Genomic DNA, 20,049 nt, shown 5'->3' with positions numbered 1-20,049 from the left:
TTTAAATTTGATCAGTAGGCAGGAAGCTGGCTACCAGGGAGATAGGTGGTAGCAGGAAGCTTTCGTGGCGCTTTTTTGGGTGGGGAGAGGTGGTATGTAAGACATTGTTCCTCTTTCTCTGCAAAGAGTGGGTTTGGCCTTGCCTCGAGGTTTACAACATGATGCTAATCTTTTGTTCCATAGCATTTATTTTTTTGCAGGGTAACCATAAAAATCATTAAGATTTTCAATAAAGATAAAGGAGTCAGGAAAGTGTATTATTCTTTGTCTGCTAAACATAGCTTTCTCCGTCCAGATGTTTATGGTGTTCTGTAGCATTCAAAGTTCCCAACAGTAGGAATTGCACATGGTTGGTGAGAGAGAATTCCATATTTTTACAAGCCACACACTCTCCAGGGCTTAAAAAAAATAAGACTCAGGGCAATAAAGGGGACTCAAGACACGGAAAGACATACTTTGGCTTCGGGACGCGTATAAGCCCGGTGGGAAAGAGAGAGCACTAGTAACTGGAAAGGGGGAAAGAGTTACAATTCCAGGAGAGCTGGGAGTGATTTGGATTTATGGAAGAAAGGAACCTGGGGAAATCAAAAATAAAAGAAACTGGAATTCTGGGGCTGGAGAGATGGCTCAGTGCTTAAGAGCTCTGACAGCTCCTCCAGAGGACCTGGGTCCTCTGCACCCTCATGGCAGCTCACAGCTGTCTGTGACTCCACTTACAGCAGACCTGAAACCCATGCATATAAGAATACAATTTTTAAAAAAGCGTACAAAATAAGCATGTAGAAATCTTAACATATTTTTGCAGAGATAATTATGATGAGGGATATCATAGACAAGGCCAGAACTATTCTCAGAAGTAAGAATTGCTTACACTTTTGATTCTGATGAAGAGTGTCTTAGTAGCTACCTAAAACCATCGTTGTGTTCCATTGGGTAGTGTCAAAGATACTTGGAATAGTACTTAAAGTTGACCCAAGAATGTCTTGTGCCATTGTAACATGACACTGTAGTCTACAAGGTTCGTGCTCAAAATACATGAAATTGAGTTAATAGAAATCTCAAAAGAAAATGCATAATAGTTTAAGCTTATGATTTTGCATTGGCCATTTATATAGTTGTCCTCATGAAGCCTGGGCGGTAGGCACAGGTTAGACCTGCCTTTTGAAACAAGTGTCTAAAGAATCCTAAACTTCTAGCATGTTCAAAGGAATGAGTCACTCATACTAACCTCTTTTCCTTCCAGTTAAGATGTCTTTAATTTACTTGAATGAGAAAGGAAGAGAAGGGACCCAGCTTTCCTGTGGCTGGTTTTAAAACTGCTGTTTTTACATGAAAAATTTTAACCTTATTTCTTTAGACAAATGCCATGAGGTTGTGGTCTCCATGTTAATAGTCCGTGTGTGAGGAAGAAGGGTCCAGCAGGTACTGAGGCAGTTTGTCCGCGTCACTGACTCACAGGTGTCTTAGTAGACATTGTCCACTTCTCGGATCCATGGCTAAAGAAATGCTGAGGCTCTAGGAAAGAAATCAGAGCACAGCCATGATGTTTAGAGAGAAAGAAATTTGTACTGCTGACAAAGTGCAATTATTTTGTGTGGAAAAGAGACGTCTGAAGGCAATTGAATGCTGGCCTTCCTGACTAGGAAGGATCACTTGGAGGCGAATGATCAGAGTTCCTTCATTGCCAAGGTAAAGACCCATCTCCCACAGTGGCAGGGCGAGCAATACAGGACGAGCAATGCACAGAGCGGAGGCTGCTTAATCAAAGGAATCCATCACCCCATTGTGTATGAAGGCTTGCTTGAAGGCAATGGGAATTCATATCTGCACTTTCTGTGTTGAAAAAGCTACCTCCTGAAGGAGCAGGGATGAATTATATGAATTTGGTCTTTTTAACCCATGGAATCTGTGATTTATCCTTAAATTACATAAGGTAAAGATGTCAGGCAATTATTTTGAATTATAGCCTCATACCCTGGTGCTGCCAAGTGGAGTTACTTTCCAATAATGTTGAGGAAGTTCGTGACAGAGACATACATTTATTTCATAGGTCATGAACTCAAATAACTACAGGGTTCTCCTGGCCTTCGAGAGGAGCAAGCTAAGAGCAGCACACTAGTTAATGAAGGTGTGAGCTAGGGTATGAATGCCCCATCTCAGCTGGCCACCACAGCAGAGATGGTCTTAGAGTGTGAACAGATCTTTGGCTCTCCAAGAAAAAGCTAGAAATCTAAAAACTTAGGTGACTGACTAAGATGTGACAAGATGGTTTCATTGGAGTCCTCTGCAGGTATAATGTGGCCCTTGTATGGTTAGAAGGCCTGGGTTTGTCCTTCACCAGCTCATGCCTCTGTCATTAGCAAACAGAACATGCGTGGTCGGACTCTGGAGTGATGGAAGTTTATTTGCTAAGGTTGCCGACTCTGTAAATCTTTGACCTCTGGTCCCTTCCTCCTTGCTCCTGATAGTAGATGGCTTAGGAAGTAGGAATTTAAAGGCCTTACTTGTTTCCGAGGCTGTTGAGATGGCTCAGTAGACAAAAGTGTGTGGCACCAAGCCTGATGACCTGAGTTCAATCCCTGGAACGCCCATAATGGAAGCAGAGAACGTTCTCCCATAGAGTGCTCTCAGACTCTGCATATGTGCTGTAGCGTGTATGTGCCCTCCCATGTATACACACACATAAACAGACGTAATAAAGCAATTATCTCCTTAGCAATGTGATTGTATTTAGTAAAACTGTCAGATACTTCGAGTGAGAAGCAGCTCTCACTGCTGATGCTGTCCACTGTTCATTGCACGTCTCTGCGGTAGTTTGGGTCTCTGCACTAACATTTGTGTATAACATTGGGCGCATGAGGCATGCTTGATTTAAACATTAACACTCTTGACATTTGGTGACATGCTTTTCTCTTACAAAAATGATTGTTTTAATAACAACTCCGTGTAGGATAAGGAGAGCTGTATTTCTGAAATCCTCTGCCTTTCAGACTGGAGAATATGCTACTGATGAAGAGGAGGAGGAGGTCGGGCCCACTCTTCCTGGCGGTGACATGGCCATTGAAGTCTTTGAGCTCCCTGAGAATGAGGACATGTTCTCCCCATCAGACCTGGACACGAACAAGCTCAGTCACAAGTTCAAAGAGGTGAGCTCTGGCCTGCACAGCGTTTGCTTGTGCCTGCTCCTTGAATGGTTAAATGTGTTTTTATTTGTGGAATGAACCAAGAATCATCTGTTTCCTGACTAAAGTTTGTCAAGAACATTGTCTGAGTCTTAAATATGAGAGTACAATGTTAGCAGATTGCATTCTACTATCACCAATTTTGATGTTTGTCACCTGTCACAGTAGTAGTTTGTAACTTTGGGCGTCATTTCGGGACACATCCAGGTTACAATGTATATTTTTCACTTTTACAGATCCGTTGGCATGTGGCCATACTCTCTTTCTTCTAGTGCAGTTATTTCTCTAGAAAGCTGTTTTTCTTTGTTTTCCTGAAGTAGACTGATTTCTAATAAGAATAACGTGCCCAAAGGGTTCCATTGAAGAGTTCAGTGAACAGACCTTGAACAGATAATATAACCACCAAGGAACGGTGACAACAGGAAGTCATCACCTTCCTCTACCCCAAAGAATCCATTCGATACCCGCGGCTTTGCAAGATGCAGCCCTGCCGAAAATTGCATCGAGGTTAAGGGTGATGATCACCTATCCTGCCCACTGTCTTCCTCCTGCTGAATCTTCAGCCACGCCCAGGCAAGGGAGTCTGCTAGGCTAGTCTTGGGACTGTCCAAGAAAGGCCCGGATTGACCCTTAGTGTGCAGATAGAGAACCAGATAGATTTTTCTCCCCCAAGTCTGGTGTTGAGGGATTCTCTTAATTACTTTAAAAATATCCATTTTGTTGCTTTGGCAAAGCCACAAGCTGTGACTACCTTACCCAGTCTTACTTTAGGCCAGCTATGTTTTCCAATTTGATTCTATGATCATGATTGTTCAGCAGATTGTGCCCTCTGTGTTTGCACAGTTCTTGCCAGTTAGTTAGCAGTTAAATACTCACTAATTGGCATCAGGCATGTACTGAGAATTCATTGTATAGTGCGCCTGACTTGATTTCTTCACGTAATTGACACCATGGTCAGCACATTGATTAAGGGTTGTTTCCTTTGCTCAGAAGGCTTTGCCATTTTCTTCAGACGTTAGCGCCAGTGGCTAGTAAAGAAGATCCATCTTAACTTTCCTTCTGTTTATTTTCTCTAACAATTTCATGCATGTACACTATATACCTTGATCCTAGCCACCCAGTTCACCCCTCCCGTTACCCTCAGATCCCACCCAGGACTATCACCCCGTCCTTCCTGCTTGTCGTTTCCTTGGGGGCCTGAGGAAACACAGGTTCCAGTTAGTGCTGCCTGCTGGAGTGTTGACTGACCTGGTCTTAATGGCTGTGTCATCTGCCGGTGACAGCATTTTACAACATTCCTCTGGCTCTTGTGTTCTCTTTACCCCTTATTCCTCACTGTTCCCTGAGACCTGTGTGGGGAGGGGGGATTGAGAGGCCTCCTTTGAGGCTGAGCATTCACTGGTACTGGGAAGTCGCACCTAGGGCCATTGACGTTAGCCCTGTGTCTACCGCTGATCTGTGCATCTCCAGGCCAGCTTTTCTCTGTAAAGTTACTTTAGTCTCATCTCATTCAAGGAAACGGGTCACTTTATTAATTCCCTTTTATTTTATTGTACTCAAATTAGTAAGTTGATTTGTGGGCAAATGACATCTTTCTTATGCTAATACTCTTTTAATTCAAGTTTATAACAATATGTGCTTAGAGTGTTTTCTCCAAACCCTCAGAATTGCGCACACCCTTTACTGTTGCCTGACTCCCCAGCTGTAGGCAATGGAAGAAATGACTGACATAACTAAAAACTGTTACAGAGACTTTGCTAGCCTCAGTGTGAGGGAGAGACTTCCTGTGTCAAACACGACCTGCCTGAAGGGGCTTAATCGTTTCTGAAGATAGGGAGTGCTGATCCTGAAATTCTGTCATATTGAGTTTTGTGCATTTTATGGAAAAAGTTCTTCATTCATTTGAAATTTCTTGTGAATTTTTTTCTGTGATAATTTCATGTGTGTCTGTAATGCATCTGTCACTTTCCCCACCCGTGACTCCTGATTTTCCAAAGACTCTTCCTGTCTCCTTATTCCTTACAGTAATCTTCTCTGTACTCTGATTTTGTTTTGTCTTGCGTCCCATGGGATTTAACGAGGGCCCTGTGATTCTGGTTTAGAGTTAGCTATCGGAGCCTGGTGCGCTCACCAGTGTGCACACAGCTAGAGGCTCTGGCTCCCTCTCTCCCAGAACCTGGTGCTCCAGGAAATGAGCAGAAGCAGTAGGGTTGGTCAGCCCTCTCCTTCCGTAGCTGACTCTTGTGGTGTGTTTTACTCTCATCTAGCTCTCAAGTACATCACACATGGAGGCTTATTCTTAGTTCTGAATGCCTGGCCTTAGCTTGGCTTGTTTCTTGCCAGCTTTTCTTAAATTATCCTGACTACCTTTTGCCTCTGGGCTTTTACCCTTCTCTGCATCTGTAACCTTTCCTTCCTTCTTACTCCATGACTGGCTGGGTGGCTGACCCATGTCCTCCTCTCCTTGTTGACTTGTTCTTCATTCTCTCTTCTCCCAGAGTTCCCCTGTTATTTATCCTCTCTGCCTGCTAGCCCAACCTTCCTTACTCCTGTCCATTGGTGTTTTATACAGACACAGTAACACAGCTTCAGAGTTAAATAAATGCAGCATAAACAAAAGTCACACACCTGAAAATCTTATTCCCCCACAGCTAAGTCCACTGATCTGCCAGTTTCTGAAAGGTCTCCATGTTAAAGTCAGCAACTGCCCTTTATCCATCCTTATAATCCTGTCACTTATAGTTTTATGTATCTTAACTTTCTTATTAGCTGCACTTACAGTCAGCATTGTTACCCTATCCTATTTATTTACTTTGCCCCAGTTCTATTTTGGTTAATAGTAAAACTCATCACCAGGTTTCTTTTGCCTGACATTCCCTTCATAGCATCTGAGTTTGTTTATTTTTATCCATTCTGTATACTTTTATTCAAATGTGTTTTCTGTCAGCAGCCTAGTTCCCAACCTCACTGTTAAATACATTATTATGGGAGTCTTTATGTGACTTTATTAGTGATTATCGTCCGTTTATGTTTTCTTTAAATGCCTGTTAGAAATTTTGCCCTCTTGGCTTGATAGTTATATTCCTTTTTCTTTTTTCCTACCTGTCATCATAAATATCAAATTTTTATCTGTTGCCTGAATGTTATTTTTTTATTTTACTTTCCCAGTAGTTTGAGTCAATTTTAAGTATAATATGGAAAGTAGATCAGTATCAGTAATCATTAGCAAAATGATAACTCTAGCATATTACCTGTGAACTCTTCTGTGGCCACCTGTCTTGTGTTTCAGGAGTCTTAGCTGGGGATGCTGACAAGTCTGCTTGTTACAGTGGGGTTGTCTCCAGCTCCCTCCGCCCTTACTATGATGAGACACTTTTGCAGGGTTCATTTACTCCTGTTGCTGTGGCTCCCTTCCTACCGTCAGCGCGCCAGAGGTTCCTGTCACGTGGCCCAGAAGTTAAATTAGCAGTCAGGAGGTCACAGCTTCAGGGTGTGGAGCCTGCTAGCCTGATTTTCCCCCAGGTGTGCACTTAGCAGGGTTGTGTGGGAAAGGTGAGGACCAATTACAGACTGGCTCCTTCCTGGTAGCTGGCATTCCTCCGCTGCAGGTCTTGACCTTTGCAATATCAGAACCCCCATGTGTTCTGTTTTTAAGAATTCATTCACAACCAGCCTTCCTTCCTTCCTCCCTTCCTTCCTTCCTTTCTCCCTCCCTCCCTCCCTTCCTTCTTTTTATTTTTTATTTTTTTAGATTAATGAATGGTGGCCTGAAGCATATAGATCCAAATTGCTTTCAGGAGAGGAAGGACAGAGCTTTGTTAGTTTGCTGTGCAAACCCAACAGAAAGTTCCCACTACCTAATTCAGCCATGCTCGCCTTGATGTATTTATTAATACTATCATCTACTCTCCTGGGGCGTGTTTATTGGTTCGTGTGCTTAGTTGGTTGTCGTACTGTGTCATTGCCATGGGCAGGCAGTTAGACCCGACCCTCAGAACTGCGCCTTTTGCCGGCTCCCACTTGGTTAGCATTCTCGCTGGCGTCACTTTGGAAATAGTCTGTGATTTCCACTCTCTTTGTTTTATTTTCATTTTGACTTACATAACTGGAACAATGGTTTTGAATCTGTAACTTTATTAATCATTTTATTGAATTGTGATCAGATACTGTGTTTTTCAACCAATTTTTTTTGAAAAATGATGCTTTTATTGTAGATTAATATGGGTGTTTGTGACTAAATTGATGTTTTAAGTGTTCTGAATCCTTATTCATTTTTCTCAAACCCTGTAATTTATATGATTTATAGTTAATTATACCTCCATATTATTTTTGTCTATTTCGATGTTATATTAGAAGCACATGAAATTTAGCAATGATTTCCTTTTTCTTTTAGTTTATACTTTGATGTTAATATTTGACAACTTTTGTTGTAGTACCAAGTGTTTACCTACATCTAACAAAGCCAGTTGAAACATTTTCTTTTATTGGAATGTAAAAAATATACAATGTTAGACTCTGTATCTAAGATTATTACTAAGATAATTTTTTCAGTTTGAATTTACTATAATAGTTACTCAAGGTGTTTATTACTATGCTTAAATAATTTTATGCTTTATGTTTCTTTTATATTTGTTGGCTGTTAATATAGGTTATCTTTAAGGCTTTAAAATATATTCTCTTTTCATCATTTCAAAAATTAAGAGCAAAAATACCATTTGCATTCAGTGTATGAAGATGTTTGATAAAATCTTGAATTTTAAGAAATTTGTTACACTTTTAAAAGATTTAAAGTAGCTTTATAATATATTTGTAAATAATTATGCTCTTCCTTTTTTCCTTTAAAAGTATTATTTTCTAATTTTTTTTAATTTTTAATTTCTCAGAGAGTATCTCTGAGTAATTTATTAGGTGTTTGTATTTGTGAGTTTTTCATACCAAGAATTATGTCCTAATTATTGTAACACTGTGATAATTGGCTAGGCTTGACATTTTTTTCATTAGTTTTTAACTGAAAATGTTGTCTGGTCAGCTTCCTTGCTTTAAGCACATTTTGAACAAAAGGTCTAATATGAGTCCAGATTTGGGTGTTTCTCTTCTCTTCAGCCTGAGTCTAGTTTTTGCCACAATTTCTTAGAAGTAGGCATTGTAGCACTATTTCTTTTCTAATATCCCTTACCTGAGCACTGGGTGAGGGCAGCCAGCGCTCTGCTGCTAGGCTCCAGCTGGACTCCCTCTTCCAATGCGGTAGCTTTGACTTTACGCTGTTCTGTTCATGCTGAAGTCCACTAGAAGTCTCTGTTTTGGTGGTTTCTGAAAATAGTCATCAGAATGTCTTGGTTTTCGGGGGTTTCATTTACCCCCTTCCCCACGTCTGAGCCCAGAGTGCTGTCGTCTGCTTTGTGTCCTTAGATTTGACTTTAACTGCGACTCCCTTGGGGCTGCACCCCTGGCTGTGTGATCTGCTTTCATAAAATAGTCAGCTTCTTCCATGTTTTTCTTTTATGTATTACTCTTTACTCTCTCTTCTCCTGGTGTCTCCAGGAATAATTTTAAGATACCTTTTCCTATGGACACATGAACGTTAATTGTCCTTTCCCTCACTCTGAAGTCTCAAAGTGAGATCCATAATTTCATCAGGTGAATAGTTGATAACTGCAAACCCAAAGCTTGCTGTTTCATTCCAAGGCAAGTGAAGAAAAACCAGACCGTATTGGGCATCCTAAAAGGTGTGGCTCTCTCGTGTCTACTGGTGTGCAGCAAGTCAGTACCTCCTGCCTTCTCTCTGCTCAGACAGCTGCCCTGAGTCTGCATTCTCCAGCAGGAAAGTAGACTGGTTCTCCAGTAGCCAGGTCAGTAGTGGAGAGTGTCCTGACATCAGATGAAGCTCCCTGCTCACTTTCTGGTACCTTATTTTCACTATTAGTTTAAGTTGAGATAAGATTTTTCTTTTCTGATTTTGAGTTTTGTTTGTTTAGATTTGTTTTGCTTGTGTGTGAGTGTATATGTGGTATGTACACACATGTATGCCCAGACACACATGTTCACACAGAAGCCAGAGGATGTCCAGTGTCCTGCTATCTCACTTCCCCTGCTGTTCCCTTGAGGCAGGGTCTCTCACTAAATCTGAAGGTAGGCTAGCAAGCAAAACACTTCCAAGGAGCTCTCCAGCCACTAAATAGATCTAATTTCTGTTCCTGCATACTATATAGTCAGGGAACAGTTGTTTTGTTTTGTTTTTAGTTTCTGCCATTTGGGCTGAGAGTTTTTTTCAGACTGACTTCCCAGGTGGGAAGCAGAGAGGCTGCTTCAGAGTGGGTGCTTTCTCTATGGGACTCAGGCTCACCCCGGCACTGCTTGAGAGCCAAGATTGCCCGCACCAGTGAGAACGAATCTGCCTTCCTCTTTAGGGAAAGCCAGTCTGAGGGTGGAGTGTTTGATTTTAAGTATGTGAAAAAATAAACTAGAAAGTTATAAATACCCTGGAGAATAAATAAAGCCATCTTTATGGAAGTTTCATTAGCAAGTGGGGAGCTGTGATTGTTACCTCCTCAGTAGTAAACAGATGTTTGTTTTTAAAGAAGCCGTAACAGCTAGCTGTCCGAAGTAACCAACACTTTCCTCATTAGTACCCACATTCTGAGAACCAACCCGGAGTGGCCGTGTTGGAGAGCTGCCCCCACTTTGGTCCCTGCCCAGCAAGCAATTCCAGCTTGTTTTGCATATGTAGTTTCCTGAAAATAAAATCCACTTTTGTTGATAGAGAGACACCATGAAGCCTTGAGCAAAAATGGCAAAGATTTGCCACCGCTTCATTTTAATAGCATCATATTTTGGGAGAAATACCCCAGCTCCTTCTATGGAGCCCACTTCACTGTGGACAGTACAGACCTCAGTCCAGTGCAAAAACGGAGAGCTAAGAATCCGTGGGGTGCTGAAGCCATCTCATGGAGCTCTGCGCAGATGCCAGGCATTGCCACCCCTGGGCAGCGAGAACAGAGAATCTGGGCTTATCTGAGTAGAAAAAGTTCTAGAACCCTGCAAAGATAGTGTTCTTCACTTCCAAAAGTGTCATCCATGCCTGCATTGGCTAAGTAGAGTGCAGCAGTTGAAGCTGAGTTGCTTTCTGCCTTCAGCTGCCCATCTCTGGTGCTCATATGTGGACATTTTGATTCGATTACAGATGTGCACACTCCACTTGCATCTTATTGAAAGCAATAAACAGCCCCCACACAGCAGTACGCCTATGGAATGTGAAGTGAGGCTTCCTGCTCCGTGGAGAATTGTACATTTACGTCAGCTGAGAGCCCAGGGCGGACGCTGGCCGTGTCCGTGCTAGAGCTGACAAGAGGATGGCAGAACTTGGGCTCACAGTTGACACGAGCCTGCAGTCTTCTGGAGAAGCACGGAGAGGAAGAAAGCTCCACCGTCTACTAGTCACACTGCGTTTGCCTAGTTCCCTCACCCCTTGGCACGGTGCATTGGTCTTTCCTGTGAAACAGGCGTCTCCTGGCAGTCCCGGCTAATTTGGATACAAGAGATAAAGACCAAGACTCTCTGGCCTAGTTATAGGAGGAAAATGCTAATGGAGCCACCCAGGAGCAAGATCTTTGAATGCCTGCAGCATCAGCTGCAGAAAGTGGGCTCCGGAAGTCACACATAGATACCTCAAAGGGAGATTGCCGTGTTCTTGTGGCCTCCATGACTATGGACCGGGCATACAGTTTCACTAACTTAATATTAGTTTAATAATGAACATATTCTAAGTTTCTTTTCTTTTTTATGTTTATTCTCTATACGTATTGGGGTGCTCACTCATGCACCATATGGAGGCCAGATTCCCTGTGTGTATTGGGATGTGCACTCATGAATGATATGGAGGTCAGGTCAGCAATGGATGCCTTTCTCTGTGACTGTCCTCTTCATTGTTTGGCTGGCCAGAAAGCCCTGGATCCTCTTGTTTCCCCAGCCAGAGTCATTGGCACGTGTACATAGAGCTCTTGGTCTTGTGCACAGCTGCTGCAGGCCCTCCCTCAGGTCCTCCTAGCATAGCACCTCAGCCACTGAGCCACCTGCTCAGCTCCCCAGATGCTGGTAGCATTATCAGTGTACATTCCTTGTCAGGATCCTCAGAGACTGCCCAGTCAGAGTCATGATTCCCATCTAGGGCAGCGACGATCACGTGCACCTTGAGATTTTTATAAGATTGAAAGAGAAATGCATGCCTTGAGGAAACAAGTGAGGCAAGCTGCTGGGCAGAAGCAGAGAAGCCAGGCTTGGGGTTGGTGTCTTGCACCCTGTGCTCCCGGGGAAGCTGCAAGATGCAGAGTGACGTTGCTCAGCGTCTTTCTCATCTGAATTGAACAGGACCTGACCACCTCCTCCCAGAGCCATTTGCAGTATATAGGGGGCTGAAGAAAAGCAAGCAGGTTTCTAATAATGTAAAAAAAAAAAAAAAATCCTAAAGCTGGGCAGTGGTGGCGCACGCCTTTAATCCCAGCATTCAGGAGGCAGAGGCAAGCGATCTCTGGGAGTTCGAGGCCAGCCTGGTTTACAAGAGCTAGTTCCGGAGAAACCCTGTCTCAAAAAAACAAAAAAAAAATCCTATATTAGCACAACTGTGACTTTGACAATTATTAGCTATCCTATTTAAAGTCTTTTGTACAGTGTTCTACTGTGCAAATTGAAAAGGTTCAACTTGTATATTTTTATTTCTTTCCTACTAATAGGGATGGATATATAAAAATTCCTTGAAAGGTGTATTGCTCCCAGGATTAAAATAACTGCATATCTGTAATTTCAGGCCTGTATCAACTAGGAAACCTTACAGTAGAGTTATTGTTTATCTTTTGAATGATATCCAGATTTGTACGTTTCATTCTGGATCTGAAGAATTTACTAGTTTTCCTAACACTAAGCTCTCACTGGTTGAGGCCACCTCATTGCTAATCGGCTCAGCCCTCTCTCTTTCCTGTTTGGTGAGAAGAACTTCAAGCTAACTAGAGACCTGTAAACAGAAACTGCTTTCGTTTCCCTGCTGCTCGTACCTGAATAAAAACTCAGACACTTTTTAATTACAACACTGCTTGGCCAATGACTCAGGCGTATTTCTAGCTAGCTGTTACGTGTTAACACATTTCTATTAGTCTATGTATTGCCACATGGCCGTGGCAGTACAACATTCTCTACATGTCATCTTTCCTCAGCAGCTGGCTGGCATCTGCTTAACTCTGCCTTCTTTTTCTCTGGTTCTCTGCTTGGATTTTCCACCTGGCTTTACTCTGCTAAGCCACTGGCTGAAACAACTTTATTCATTACCCAGTAAGTGCAACACATATACAGATGGGCATCCACATCAGAAACTAGTATGGGCTACTTCCTATTTCTCCTTAGATTCATCCACAGTTTGAGGTACTGGCCTAGTATGTACCTCATAAGGAGAAGGTGCTTGTGATATGAATCTCTGAACTCTGATCATTGCTAATATAGCTGGCCCATTTTTTTTTTTACCCATAGCTGCCCAATGTGGAAGTCTGTGGGTGCTGGTGGGGGCTCTCCCCATCTAGTCCTCTCGGTTTTCATTTGGAAAACTGAGGTGCAGATGAGAAACTGGCAGAGGTCACAAGTGGTAATGAGCAAAGAATTCTAAAGTCCCACGACATGTGAAGCCATATGCATTGAGTCCATCATCAAGAAAACGGTGTCTGGCACTCACCCATGGTGTGGGAGAATTGTCTGTAGTCTGTCAATCATGTTTTAAATAAATGTTGATTGGCCATGCAGGAAGTATAGGTGGGAAAACCAGACAGAAAGTAGAAATGATGCAAGGAGAACAGGAGAATTCTGGGAAGGAAGAAGTTGATTCCTCCCACTCCTGCCCAGACCACCGAAACAGCAGGATGTGATCTGCCCCACTGAAAAAGGTACTGAGCCACATGGCTAACATAGATCAGAAAAATGGGCTAATCAAGATGTGAGAGTTAGCCAGTGAGAGGCTAGAGCTAATGGGCCAATCAGCTTATAATTTATGGAGACCTATGTGTGATTTTCTTTGGGGCTAAACAGCTGTGGGGTACTGGGCCGGATAAAAACCAACAACAACAAGCAGGCCTGGCCCACCATGTTACACACCCGTAGCACAGTGTCCACTGTAGAGATGACCCTTGGCTAGAACGGTTGATTTCAGGAGGAACTTTGTGTGTGCACCACCCATAACACAGTGTCCACTGCAGAGCACATGGCTAGAGCCAGGGATTATTTCAGGAGTGACTTTGTATATGCCAGTTAATGCCTTTTGTCTCTTTTTCTGATGCCACTGTGGTGTTTTTCATGGCCTTGAACTGGCTATGTAGACCAGACTCGCCTTGAACTTGCAGCAATCCTCCAGCCTCTGCTATCTGAGTATAGGACTGCAGGGGTCGTTTGACACGGTTAAGTGGGAAGTGATTTAGATGATTCTCCCTGGTCCTGGCTGACTGTATTGATAACTCTTACTCAGCCACTGTGCTTTGAATGCCTTATATGGATTATCTCCTTTAGTGTCCCGGTAAGAATGGTCACATGGGACAGCAGTGCCGGTGAGCGGTTACACAGTGTTCCTGCTGCACATCACATGCACATGACAAACATGATGAATTTGAGCCGCCTGACTTTTCATATTAATATGTTTTAAACAGCAGAGAGTAGCTACTCATGTCCGTGATGGATGGAAAACAGTGATCCAAGCATGTAAATTTCATTTACTGTCGAACAGTATAATATCTCTCAATATAATTCCTTGTAGTTCTATATCTGTCTCCATGCTGTATATAAAGAATACCTTCAACGTGTAAGCACTTCTGCCCTTCTGTGATGTTAGTTCTTACTGGCAGGAGAGGTTAGCATGACTTCGTTGGAGAGAGGACATGTTCCCTTCACAGCGGCTTACATAGAGCCCCTCCTGCATAGATGATTATAAAGTTCATCTCCAGTTTTTAAGAGAAATGGCACAAGATCAAAACCCAGACTAATTTAGCGTTGATTTCTTTTTTTAACTAGACAGGTTGATTGTTTTCTCTGAGCCTCAGTTTCCCCAAATTGTGAGCATGAAGACTCTAGGTCATTGTGCTCACTGTGGGCTCATAGATAGAAGGCGGACCCTGTAGGTATTGAGCCTGGGTGTCCCAGCACTGTCAGCATCTGGAAGACCTATCTAGACCAGGATTCCTGGGGAGAAGAAATGGCCTTCCACAGAATTGTCACTGGGAACATTAGGTTGGTGTGGTTTCCTTCCAGGGCACGCTCACACCCTGGCATCTGCTAAGTGAGTCAGACCACTAGACCAATGGTATGAAATCAAGAGATGCAGACCTCTGGCCATCTCAGTTCAGAGAGGGTGGTCTTCAGTCCTTTTTAAAAGTGTCAGGGTCACCCTCCACAGCTGAGCTGCCGGCATTGTCCTTAGCAGGGCAGACAAAGCTCTGAGGAGAACCTTGGGGCTCCATGCCTGGCAATTGCAGGCTGACTGTTGTCAGTTGGATGCTGGATGTTTCGGCCATGCTCTTTTGATTCTTCCTCCTTTCCCTTATGATCCCTTCTCCTGTGTCCCCAGCAGGTCATACATGCCACAGACCCAGAGAGGAACCATTTAGGAGGTGCTGTTGGCAGCAAAGGTTTCTTCCCATTGTAATTCAAGGCCCTTCCTTCAGCTATTCCTTGGCTGACTGGTAAAATGCATTAAATTTACTTGGTTGTAGTCATAAGATTACAGTCCTTCCTGGACAGTTCTAATTCCAAAGTACTCTGCACCAAAACAAAACAAACAAACAAACAAAAAAGGCAGGGTGCCACATAGGGTGTACCAGTGTTAGTTGCAGAGTGACCCCCCCTCCCAGACTCTCTAGCTGGCAAAATACGACTGGTGAACCTGTTTTAACCTCTAACACGGGGAGAACTGGGAATTCCTTTCCCAGGGACTTCAGAGAACAAATCGTGAGCCAAAAACTGTTTTCCTTAAGTTCAGGGAGGGCGTTGAGTCCTAAAGAAATGAATGACGCATTGAAGATCCGTTCTTACAAAGAAAACCGCGTGGGGGGAGGGGAAGCAACGCAAACAAATGGCAAAGGCGACTATTATGGTGTAGAAAATGCCCTTTGAGGTTGGAGTCTTCATACAGGTAGATATTTTGGAGGGCATAAATCTGAATCTGTACCTTTCCTTCTTTTGAAAAGAAGGAGGAGGAAAAACAAACGCAGAGATTTCTCAGAGCCACCGCGTAACCTCCTTCCTCTGCAGCAGAGCCACTGCGGAATGTGAGACTGACAGAACCACAGCGCCACCTTTCCGCAAGATGTGGGACTGCATCGTCACGCTGTGCCAGGCCTGTTGACAGGCTCAAGCCTTTCAGCAAGAAACAGCTCCGGGATGCTCAGATCATAAAGGAAGAGCCACAGAGTTCAAGAAATGGGTTTTATTTTCTTTGGCCTGTGAGCAATTAAACTGGTAACTTAATCGGATGTTAGGGACTGCGAGCCATAAACCCTGTGTTTAATTAGTGTGCACCCAGTGAGTCATTTTACACGCTAGACATTGTAATTTACAGCCTGCTGCATTGCAGCAGGTTCCTAGGCTTTTATTGTGTCAAACGGTATTCTTCTCGCTGCTGAGTCTTTAAAAATATAGAAACACTCTTAGTTGAGATTTTTTTCTTTTCAATTTTCAGTTGCAAATCAAACATGCAGTTACAGAAGCAGAGATTCAAAAATTGAAGACCAAGGTAAGCACCGCTCCGTGGTGTTTGAATTGTGCTCTTTGAGTTCTGGATACTCCGCGGACAAACGGGTGTGCTCCTGTGCACTGAGAGCACGCTCACATGAGAGTTTCATTTCCACCATTGAGTACACAAACAGAAAGAACTTCCGGGAGAGCAAGCACACCGCACTCACCTGAGCGAAAGCCACATAGAACTTAATGTCTTAAATAGATTCATACTTATGCATATTCTCTCTGAAATTTCTTCAAAAATAATATTTTTAATGGCTCAAGCATCTGAAATATGTACTAATTTTTAAATGCTAGCTGGTATATAAAATATCATTTATATAATTTACCTTATAATAAATAGATTGATTTATTTTTAGCTAATATATAGAAGAAATGTATTGTTTTAATGTGGCACATTAATTGCTTTTTACAAAAACGTTTCCCATGTCTAAGAATTAAATATTATAAACTCACTTTATGACACTGTGTAATTGATTTAGATCCAGGAATGGCTGGAAATCTTGAGACATACTTAGCTTGCTTTATTTAAATTTGTTAAGGGAGAAAAGTATTAATAGACTATATTTTATCTTTATGAAACAAGACATCAAAGAAAACTGTAAAATTCTTGTACGAGATACAGTTCTAGCTATTGTGTTCAGCTCTAACAAATGTATATTTTCAGAGATTTAAAAGTATTTTTCAGTTTCTTTCAAACTATTCTGTATTGCTTCCATGATTTCTTTAAAATTAAGATAAAAATTATCCCCATGACTATTGATCTGTTTTCTCACTCAGAGTAAATGCTTGTTTTGGATCCCGTGTGTTTTAGAGGGGGTGACTCAGCCGGGCTCCTTTGGTTAATGCATTCTCTGAAACTCTTTAGTCAAAGCGTCTTTATCCATCCTTCATGGTGCCAGCTTCACACTGTGACTTTAAGTTCTCCGTTAGCAGTGACTGGCACATAAACAGCTGCTATGAATGTTTCTTCATTACAGATGCAGTAAACACCTAGTCCTTCCTGATGTTGAAAAGCAGATCTTCTTCAGCTGTTGGTTACAAATAGGGAAAGGAGGCCTGTGTTTACAAATGCTTTCATAGACAGACTTAGGCATTTGACTGCAAAGATTTAATTTAGAAAATACTGCAAATTACTATTTTATATTTTTCTTCCTAGATTGGTATATGATATCCACAGTTGAAAATATGTAATTGTGATTCTTATCCATGTTAAATAGATTTTTTTCATTTCTAAGTAATTTTTACTTTGTAACCTCTTGTCCAAATGTATTTAGTAAAAAGTTTTGAAAAAAACTATTACCCATGATATATAAATATATATATTCGTGTGAATGTGTATTCCATATGTTCAATGCTATATAATGTCAGAATGTCTTCATTTTGAATACTCATAAGTTTAAAGAAGGCACAGAAAGTAGAGCAGCAACTCTAAGGGCAGGTAGCTGTTGTTAGTGCCCTGTAAGCTTCATCTGAACATGTATCAACATCTTCCCTGCACTCGAATTCAGCCTAGAGACCTAGAGAAAACTGCACTCCATCTTCCTAAAGATACCTAGAGACAATAACAACACAGAGCTATCTTCCAAGCCATTGCAGAGATTTAGATTAATCAGACAACCATTTATACCCTTACTTATCCTTGTCTTTTATGCTTGGTGTAAATTAAGGTTTATAAAGTCCTAGACATTTTTAATATTCCCTGTAATATATTGAGAGACAGACTGTGTGTGTGTCAACTGAAATCAGGAAGCTAATAGCATCATCAAAAGGGTTGAAAAAGGAAGAGCAGCTGAAGCTTACTGGATCATCGTGAAGCCCAAGAAGTGTTGCAGGGATGCTGAGCGGTGCGAGCACAGGGCACTGTGTAGACGCTAACACAGACTCTTAGGAACTTGGACTACTTGTCCAAGTTTTAAGGCAAATAACAAATGTAAGCTGAGTGACTAAGTCCCATTTTAACCATTAGTGCAGTGGTTCTCAACCCATGGGTCTCGGGGTGGCCCATCCACAGAGTCTTCTAAGGCCATCAGAAAATGCAAATATTTACATTACAATTCATGAAGTAGCAAAATTATGGTTATGAAGCAACAACAAAAATAATTTTATGGTTAAGAGAGTCCCACAACCTGAGGAACTGTAGTAAAGGGTTGCAACGTTAGGGAGGTTGAGAACCACTGTTCTACTGCATTGTAGGCTTCTCCTCCTCTCTTGCCCCACCCCACTCCCTTTCTAGTTAATTTTCAACTTATTGTCCAACATTTTAACATGCTCTCACAGGAAAGGAGGTGACATATATTGAACCGAATCAGTGATACGCTAGACATCTCTTCCTGCTTTCAGGAAACTACATGCTATCAAAGAAAGTGTTTGTGTTTCATCATTTATCAGATGGATAACCCTGAGCAAGTCATTTTTCCCTTTTTATCCTTTATAGATATGGAAAGAATTGTTGATCTTCTCGTCCCATGCTGTTTTGATGTACAGAACGATAGACTTATATTTACACCAAGCTTTAGTGGTGCGGACTGAAGAAGGATGCTGAAAAGAAATGGCGCACTAGCTCAGAATCGAGAGAGAGAGAGAGAGAGAGAGAGAGAGAGAGAGAGAGAGAGAGAGAGAGAGAGAGAGAGACGGTTATTTATTTAGGGGTAAACTCACAAATGAGAATGGAGCGGTAGTTGCTGCAGACATACCTAAATTATTTTTGCCTTGACATTTGTTTTCTCCAGCTGCAAGCAGCAGAAAATGAGAAAGTAAGGTGGGAACTAGAAAAGAACCAACTTCAACAGAATATTGAAGAGAATAAGGAGAGAATGCTGAAACTGGAAACCTACTGGATCGAGGCCCAGACGCTGTGCCACACTGTGAATGAGCATCTCAAAGAGACTCAAAGCCAATATCAGGCCTTGGAAAAGAAGTACAACAAAGCAAAGAAGTTGATCAAGGATTTTCAACAAAAGTAAGCATTCCAAATAGCAGTTTGAACCCAAGCATGTCTGAAGAGGACACATCCCCGATGCTTGATCCTGTTTGAGGTGTGCAAAGGGCAGGGGGGTTCCCACAGATTAGGAGAGCAACTTTTCTCATGGAAATATATTTTTTCCATCCGACTCCTTCTTAATTTTTGATAGTAACTGGATTTTTTGGAAGCATCTCTGTTCTAGAAACCAGCGGTGTAGCTTTAGTCCTACACAAGCTGGGAGACAGTTGGACGTGCTACATGCAGAGAGCAGGTGGGGTCTGTCTGTCCTCAGAACCAGTGACTGTAGACCCTGCCTCTGTAGACACGTAAACACTGACTTGCCGGACCTCCCACCCTGCCTCTGCATTGCTCGTCCTCTGTTCCTGGAGCCCTCACCACACCCTCATAGGAAATTTCAGCAGCTCCTTTCCGAGCTGCGGTTGTCCCCCCCCCCCCCATCTCTTGGGCCATGACTTAATCTTAGAGAGCATGCCCGAAGAGATTTTCATGAGTTATTTCTGACCCTTGACCAACACCAGTCCTTTCGTGGTTTTCTGTGACAAACTTTAGAAGCTAAGTATGTGTGACATCATCATCCTATTTCTTTCCTGTCTTGGAAATAATATTTTAATAGTTGAAACAGATAGCTTTAACTAGTTGTTTAAGAGAGGATAGCAGTACTCTGTTAGTGTAAACTCAATACATTATTGTTTTACCTTTTTGTTAACAACACTGTATTTATAAGAAATGACCAGATTTGCATATTCCATCAGAAGCTCTCAGAATGGAGGGGTACCCTCTTTTCCAAGATTACTCGTGGAGGTGTGAATGCATTGTGTCCCAGTGCCCACGGTTTTCTCGCTGGAACGACCTCTTTTCAGCTCTTACCATTCACTTCCATCTGTTGCCTTGCGTATTGGAAATAGAGAATCACTTCTACTGACAGGAAATTATCACCATTAAATTCCCCACGGAGTCATTGGTGCAGTCACTCCTGTCCACACGCGTGTGCATGCTCCCTATCAGGACTCACACCAGGTGAACAGCACACCGAGAAAATCAGAATACTTCCTGTACTTGTGATTAAATCATTAAAGGTGTCTTTTCTTTTGTTGCCATAAACTTTCCTCCTAACTCTATTTGAGT

At 42.3% G+C, this 20,049-nt stretch overlaps 1 protein-coding gene across 12 annotated transcripts in view; it reads left to right on the top strand.

Moving 5' to 3' along the window:
- Positions 1-20,049, top strand: part of Ppp1r9a (protein phosphatase 1 regulatory subunit 9A) — a 308,576-nt gene that overhangs the window by 238,238 nt on the left and 50,289 nt on the right. For all 12 annotated transcript variants that reach the window (XR_007588950.1, XM_050123822.1, XM_050123832.1 and 9 more), the window contains 3 exons: positions 2,991-3,146; positions 15,880-15,933; positions 18,671-18,900. Coding sequence is in view for 11 of the 12 variants with exons in the window: in XM_050123822.1 (XP_049979779.1) it covers positions 2,991-3,146; positions 15,880-15,933; positions 18,671-18,900 (440 nt within the window). In the remaining variant the exon portion in view is untranslated. The remainder of the gene's footprint in view (positions 1-2,990; positions 3,147-15,879; positions 15,934-18,670; positions 18,901-20,049) is intronic.

The sequence above is a fragment of the Alexandromys fortis genome, unplaced genomic scaffold (genome assembly GCF_014885135.2).
Source record: "Alexandromys fortis isolate MF-2015 unplaced genomic scaffold, M_Fortis_MF-2015_v1.1 scaffold_214, whole genome shotgun sequence".
NCBI classification, from domain to species: domain Eukaryota; kingdom Metazoa; phylum Chordata; class Mammalia; order Rodentia; family Cricetidae; genus Alexandromys; species Alexandromys fortis.
The sequence above is the reverse complement of the archived record's forward strand: the minus strand, read 5'-3'. Positions and strand labels throughout refer to the sequence as shown.